The 8,037-nt window shown below is 40.8% G+C and overlaps 1 protein-coding gene across 1 annotated transcript; it reads right to left on the bottom strand.

Moving 5' to 3' along the window:
* Positions 1-974: 974 nt before the first annotated feature.
* Positions 975-7,406, bottom strand: wee1 (WEE1 G2 checkpoint kinase). Its single transcript, XM_037106063.1, has 10 exons — positions 6,422-7,406; positions 5,512-5,726; positions 5,029-5,095; positions 4,659-4,831; positions 3,770-4,038; positions 3,559-3,648; positions 3,374-3,459; positions 3,116-3,286; positions 2,617-2,762; positions 975-2,152 (listed from the first exon to the last, which is right to left on the bottom strand). Exons 1-10 carry the CDS (start codon positions 6,908-6,910, stop codon positions 1,996-1,998), a joined length of 1,863 nt encoding a protein of 620 aa, XP_036961958.1. The 5' UTR covers positions 6,911-7,406; the 3' UTR covers positions 975-1,995.
* Positions 7,407-8,037: the final 631 nt, after the last annotated feature.

Raw genomic sequence — 8,037 nt, 5'->3', positions numbered from 1 at the left:
TTGGGTGAACTTGTCCTTTAATGACGTATTCTTGTTTTAATCACTTCAATGTAGCAGCTGGTAAGCTTGCAAATGTACCCCAGGGATCAACACAGCTTTAAGTAATCTTAAGCTGTAAGAAAACATCACAATATATTGTTGACATTTTGTATTTATAGGTTAAAAGTTAATTGTAACCGACGCTTTGGATAAAAAGGAAACAACATAAACTTTAGAAAGACCACTTCACTTGATATACTGTACATTGATATAAATTGCTACACACTGATTTAATGCACTCCCAAGTATTCAGTGACATAGTATACTTTTCTCTTGGTATGTATATAATAGTTAAAGGTCTAGGTCAGCCATTCCAAAATTTGAGAATAACATGGCCAATATTGAAATTGGAAAATCTTACTGAGCCTACATTTAGTCACAACTGTACTCAACTCAAGAGTCCAGGATGAAGTATTACCCTAAAGATAATTAAAGCATAACATAAATTAAAGCATAATACCCTTCTTTTACCAGTTCTGACGACTACAAATGTATCAATTGGAAAATGATTGGAGCATTAGATCATCAAATGATTCATATATTTTTTTAACTAATCACTTAAACATCCAGTCAGTATCACACAGAAAATAGGTGATGTGTTAAAATTGTTTCCGTCTGACCAAAAATTTTCCCAAAACATATTACATTATAAACACAAACATAAAAATCCTCACATTTGATTAGCTCACTGGTTATTTTACTGAGATATTACATCTATAATTACCATTCTGCCTAAATAATCATTTCAGCAATTTATGTACATGTATACATTAAGTATTAAGTAACTGCAGGTTGACGTTGCGTTTTAGTTAAAGCTCAGAGGACACAACTTTAAGAGTGATCCTTACGATGACTGTATTGTTACAACTAAATTTAAAGTATCAGTAAAGGTAAGTTCCTTCATCACAGAACACCACACTGAGCTGACCAGAAAGTTTAGAAGGTAAGAATTTATTAAAAGAACATATTTACAGGTTACAACAACAGAAAAGGGTTTTATGTGTTAGAGGTTACAAGAACAAAAAGATGAGGAATGCTTCTAAACAGTAACTGAAGATGAGCTTTGTGGGAAAAGAAAAACGGAACACATGAGAATCCAAAGAACGGGACAATGATTGTTCTAATGCTACAGGCAGGGTTGGCAGCACCAATCAACAGGGGAATTCAAACACTACGGATCAGTTCTAACCTCACAGATAATGAGTCAAGTCACTGGTTTTAAAATGAATTTCCTCATTGATCACAGCATGAGCCAAACAAAAAGGCATTGAACGGGACTCCTGCTAATTGAAAATAAGAGCCAATGACCTCGAGAACGATCCAACCTGAAACTGGCCAAACCCTGATACAAACAAAACATCAATAGCAGCAGGTTTTTCTTTCTTTTTTCTTTTCTTTTTTAAAACAAAAAAACAAAAACAAAACAAAAAAAAAATGTGGCAAGTTCCACATGTTGCCTCCAAAGTGCTCCATTACAAACACAGAAATCGTCAGTTCTCAGACCCTCTGGTACCTAGCATCAGGCATTTGACAGGCAGTAAGGTGCACACGGCTACGGCAAGTACATTCACACTGAAGAGGGCTTCACTGTGGCTTCAATCCGCTGCCAACAGGCTTCGGCTTTGTCGAGAGAAGTGCAAGGACAGAAATTGAGAGAGGCTGACGTCTATGCAAACTTAAGGAATGACAGAGTGTAAAAGGTACAGTAACTACCTTTGAGGAATGAGAGTTTATCCAAGTCTGTGGAAGAAAAGGGCTGAACTATGTTGGCAACTAGAGTCTATCGAGATGAGTTCCACTTCGGTATGGTTAACAGTCTGCAGCTTTGATTGGGCCTAGCACAACGACTGACAGGGTTGTCCTCAAACACAAAAAGGCACCCTCTCATCTGAATGGTTCTGGTTAAAAGGTCCATGAGCCTTCGTGTTTCTCTTCCTGCCAGAGCAGACTCAAGTTTCAGTAGATGGTGAGGCTGACTGATCGATTCATCTTCTTGCCGATGAGTCTGGAGGTTCTGGGGTTCGACTGGACTGTGGAGCGGGTCAGGATCCTGTCAGTGGACAAAACCTTCTCCTCTGCTGCAGCTCGGGCTATCTGGGCCTTCTTCAGCTCCCTGAGGAAGATTACAAAAGGTCAAAAAAGTCAGATAAGATGCTTACACCTAGAACTGTTTTTTTTTTAATATATAAATTACGGCAATTACTTTTAAATTTAATTGTTTTGTCAATAAAATGTAAGGTACTTTACTAGTCTCAAAAAAAGTCAATTATAAGTCTTCAAATATCTCCTTAATAGGAAATAAGGATGCCAATGACTATTTTCTTTATTGATTTAACCGTTGGGAAAGGAAAATCCCACTTCCCAGGGGTTTACAAGCAAAGCAGCAGCACATTACTTTTACTGATCACCGATTAAATTGACACAGTAGAACATATGTTAATGCACTGTCTACACACATCAATTCAGGATTATTTTTTGCATCAGAAGTTGTCCAACCACTTTAACCATGTAATCATGTCTGATAAACAGCCTGGGTGTAGTGAGTAGGGAGTTTGCTCTGTGCTGTTATAAACCTACTTCTGTAGAAGTGCATTCTTGAACTTCTCTGCGTTGAGCTCGACTCTGAGCTGGTCTGCACTCATTCTGGCAGCAGTGAGGAGCACCGGGTGTTTGATGAGGTCAGAAGTTGATGGCCGTCTATTTGGATCAGGATGGATCATCAGCTGAGGGATAAAGAACATAAGATTAAGTTGAAAAATTAAAGTAGAGATAATTTTAAAAAAAAAGAAAAGAAAAAACAACAAAGCTGTAATTAAATGTATTTTCTGAAAAGCTCTATGTTAAATGATGTCGCCATTAAAAAAAATGACAGATTGATCATTTGTTATTTGCCTCAGTTCAGGAGTATTCAAAACATTAGGGAATGTAGACCTTTATCTAAAAATATCAAAACATTTTTTAAAATAATTATGAACACAGGGACATCAGACAGAAGGCAAACCAGGACCCTAAAAATGTATAATGTATATTCAACAGACCAATACTGTAGAAAGAAAGAAAGAAAGATGCCTGATACCTTGAGCAGACTGAGAAACTCTGGAGAAAGCAGTTGAGGGATGGCAGGGAGTTTTCCCTGTCGGATCTCGTGCCATTTGTCTCCGTTGGTGGGAAGAGGCTCCGCCCCTGAGGCGCTGACCACAGTCAGAGCCAGAGCAAAGATGTCGGCTTTCCTCAAGTTACTGTAGTCCTACAAATAAAATCAGACAAATATTAACACCTCTGTGAAGCTTTACTTGGTCCAAAACAGAGGCGGTTTTGAAGTAAGTTGACAAACCTCTTGTAAAACTTCATTGGCCAGGTATCTGCTGTCACCCTCCTCCACCTGTGGATTGTTCACTCTTGTCACATGACCAAGATCACCTGGAGAGGCACAAACAGTTCAGATTTGAGTTGGCCATCTAATGTGAGTAGTTTAAAAATACCAGTAATAGGAATGACAGAGCTGTAAAGGCATCTTACCGATTTTGTAGATGGCGCTGGTTGTCAGTATGTCATCTTCATCACATTCATCACAGCTGGTTACAGACTTCCGTGAAATAAAGATGTTGCCTGGGAAAAAGACGTTACAATTTCATTAGCTTCTGACCAGAAAACATGAATGATAAGACTCAAATTCTACACAAATATCAACTACATATTCCAACACATTAATCTGACTATGATTACTCACTAGGCTTGATATCCATGTGCACCAGAGAAGTCGAGTGGATGTACTTGAGTCCCCGTGTGACTTGCAGCAGAAGATCTTTCAGCTCCAGCTCCGACAGGTAACTGAGCCGTCTGTAGTTCTCTGAGATGACATCAGAAAGCGTGCCACCATTGCAGTACTCGTTCTGGATGAGCATGTGGTCATCCTCCGCCCAGGCCGAGTAGTAACGCACAACGTGGGGGTGTTGACCCAGTACAGCGTGGGCATACACCTCCCGTAAAGCATTTTGTCTGTGGAGGAGGGGAACAGACCTTTTTAATTAAGGCAAGCCTGAACAAAGTTTAGTCGTTAAAATGAAGGGAAAAAAGTGCCTCCAGTCTTCCCAGTAAACAACTTTTATAAATCGCACAAGTGGAGTCATGCAAAGGAGCACTTTGATGACTTTGGGTGCATTATGTACTCTATTACACTGAGCATTAGGAGTCAGAGTTTGAATTAAATTCTGCATGTCTACAACTTTGAAATGTACTAAATGTCACATAATCATATAGCACCTTTACACTATTACAAAGGTTACAATGAGTCGCAAAAATAAGATTTAACAAATGAAGGTAATGGCCTCATAAATCAGGTAAGTTGAGAATGAAAATAGCGATCAATAATTTATTAATTATTCAATTAGATTTTTGGTCTATAAAAGTCAGAAAAAGGTGATGTCAGTCAGGATTTCCTACAGCTCAAGATGATGTCCTGAGATGTCTTTTTTGTCCACAAACCACAGGGGAGTAAACAAAGCCTTTCTGACAAGCCCCCGTCCTTTAAAATTGAATATTTCACAACTACTCGATTGATCATGCAGAAGGCATAATCCTCTGTAATATCTTTTTATATTGTTATGAACTCAACTTACTCATCTACTGATCCTGCCAGAGGTTTCTTCGATCTTTTGATGGCGTAGATGCAGCCATCGAGTCTTTTCACACACTTGAACACGGCACCAAACTCCCCACAGCCGATCTTTTCCAGCTCAAGGAACTCTGAGGTGTACCTGGACATCATGTTGCTTTCCATTATGGTGATCCTCTGAGGGCAGAAGAAGAGTTTCACCACAGATGTACACTTTTGATGATCCACTACTTTCAACCAGTTGGAAAAACCAACAGATTAATCAATAACCGAGGTGACAAATCCTGCAAAATTCTATGTCTGATGAAGAAAAATGTTGTAATTTTATTCCCACCTACATATCATCACTGCAAATCACATGAACATTTAATTACCTTGGATGGTGGCAAGATTTCCTCCTCTCCCTCACCATCACTTGCCTCCATGTCTTCTCCACAAGAGCTGAAAGATTGAAGACAATAGGGGATGTTGGTCAGCATTCTGTACAGTAGGGGGCAGCACTAGGGGCTTCACAAGCACATGGCAGAGTTCACCAGTAACCATGAGGTCCTGGTTCCCAGCCAAACCCCCTGGCCTTAGTCAACGGCTTTAACGTATCTGGTTATTATAACAATGGGTCTGATCTGTGCTCAGGATAACAGGTGAAGGTGTTCAGCACAGCTTTGGTTTGTGGGATTAACAGCTGTTGCACTAGTGTGATGACAAAGATGCAACGGACTACACACCAACTGACCAGGATAGGAAATATCTAGCCAAAATATTGATTGTAGTCAACTCTTCCAGTACAGCATATCTCTGGGGTTTGATCCCTCTCTAATGATAAAGGGTATTAGTGAGAAAACATCTGTGCAACATACTCATTCCAGTGTGCTCGTTTCCTGTTGTTTCTCTGCTGTGTGGCTGACTGGATGAGGAGGGAGTCGGGGGTGAAAGGGTTAAAGTTAACCAGAGGGGTCTGCTGTCTCCTGCTGCTGTCTGTGACTGACTTTCCTGAAGCCTCCACATTCTTGAACAGGGCAACTCTCCTGCTGGAGGATCCTGGACCGGAGCCCCTCGCTCTGGACAGTAAACTCTGAAAAATAAAGATTTAGTGCTTTGTTAATAGGTGGGAGCAGAAGGAGAGAGGAAAACTCACAAAACCCAAAAAACAAATATTATCTACTTGATCATCAGTGTGATTTGCAAACAATATATAGGCTGTGAAATACTTAGGTTTAAAATTGGATGCGTAAAGGCCAATGCAGTGTAATGCTGTAATCACTGACCAAGACATGCCAAGACATGAAAATCCAGGTCACCAAATCATCTGGCTGACTATAGAGAGAGCATTATGCAATCTTACAGTGGTACATTAAGTGGGTCACTGTGGTAACTGACGGAGCAGAAATATCCCAGTATCCCGGTGGAATTCAAAAACTGATATTTTTGTTTGTAAATGCTTTATGTTGCTTATGATTGCTGAATTTCTTTCCAGTTCAATACCTGACAGGATTCATGAGCAGGAAAAAAATCAAAATTCCCTTAAGAAATAGAGAAGGTATTTTATTCTACAATGTTGTTTTGTTATCAACATACCCCTGAGAAATAAAGAGAAGAAATCGTATTCTAAAATGTTATTGCAAGATCACTTAAACCAATGCCAGAAATTTTAAAATCGTATGTTTCGTATACAAGTAAATTCTGCCACTAAACACTAATAAACAAACCTTTTTCTTATATGAAACGTCGTAAATTAAATAGGGAATGATTATCACACCAAATACTAACCTTTGGCGTGTGCGGTGTGTCAAAAAGTCTGAGTTTTCTGAAGGTCTTATGTGGAGGTGTGTCGGGGCAGTCCGGGATCGGGGAGCTGGATCCTTCACCGTCGTCCTGGACGTAAGACCGCTCCGGGGACCCTCCGTACAGCCGAGAAGTTTTCCTCGGTGATGGTGAGCAGTTTGCGAAGATAACACTGCTGGGTGACCGCAGATGAGACGGAGAACCGTAACTCTCTTCGTCCCACAGCTCCACGTCGTCGTCCCCACCGGACTGGTTCAGGGGGCTGCTGCTCCCTTCCAGCCGTTTGTCGACGGGGTCTCGTCGCACTGGCATCGGGGAGTCCATCTCCGTGAAGCCGGACTCTCCTCCGGTACTGTTGTTAACATCCTCAATCGGGTCGTCCTCGCCATCGCTGGATGTAAACTGCAGTTTCTGACAAATTGGTCGAGGTTTCGGGGAAGGCGATCCGTGTCGATGGCGATCGTAGCTCGACATTTTCAGGATTTAAACCCCGGCTTCGTCGACGGGAAAAATCACGCGGTTGGACCCCACTACAGTGGCAGTGGCGTTTGTAGCAAAAACACAAAGCTAGTCAACTTATAACTACCTTACCTAAAAGGTATTCATTAAAAAAGTCAAAGTAAATAGATTAAAGGTCCGTTAACATCCCAGAAAACGTTAACTTGTTTGCTAACTCCTACACGCCCCTCCAACGCTGAGAAATGGCCACGGACTAACGTTGGTTAGCGAGTCTTCACCGTGAGAGCAATGTCCGAAGTTGTTCCTAAACTCAAAACAAACACCAAAACTACCGGCTCCAGTCGAGTTTCGGTATCCGTCAGTAACTTGTCGGTGGCCCGGCGACACAGAAACACGTCTTTCCGCAATAAAACCAAACCAATGTTTACAAAAAAGTTTGAATGAGTCAAGCGCTGTCCTCTTCCTATCACGCGCGTGGCAAAGGACTTCCCGCGACCGTTGGTCACATGTCCCCGCGCGGCCAATCAGACCGCTTTGAGGAATTTTGAAAGATGGGCGTTCCAGAGAGGTTTCGGGAGGCGTTACGTCATCGGTGGCAAAGCAACAAACTGGCGCGAACGGGTATCTTTCATGTGGCCGCAGTCAAACAGTTACATTACCTCCGAGACAATGCGTCCATTATTGAGACGGCAGGATGAGAGAAGCCGCAACACGTACAAAGATCAATGTCAAAATGGAGTATAAACCACCAGTTTATACAGAACCATTTATCTAAGCCAATTATATAATAATAAATCTGCTTCCAGTGGTTTAAAAGCCCAAGTGCCGCCTCTAAATGTGAATAAAAACTGCACTTCTCTCACTTTTTCTACCTGAAAACTCAATCAAGTTCATCTCAACAAGTTGATTTATCATTCAGTTGAAAATTGTCAAAATTGTCAAGGAGATTTAACTCCTGAGTAAGAGGTTTTTTTTTTGTTTTTTGTTTTTTTACCTAAACCTAATAAACAAACAAACAAACAAAAACAGTCAATGAGCTTCTCTCCCTTCTGATTAAAATGTCTCCCCCAAAACTACATAGTGCACCTTTAAAACTATTAATTATTTAAGTACTATTTGAAATAATTTATTTACATGCCCCC

This window comes from Acanthopagrus latus, chromosome 8, assembly GCF_904848185.1.
Source record: "Acanthopagrus latus isolate v.2019 chromosome 8, fAcaLat1.1, whole genome shotgun sequence".
Classification (NCBI taxonomy): Eukaryota; Metazoa; Chordata; class Actinopteri; order Spariformes; family Sparidae; genus Acanthopagrus; species Acanthopagrus latus.
The sequence above is the reverse complement of the archived record's forward strand: the minus strand, read 5'-3'. Positions and strand labels throughout refer to the sequence as shown.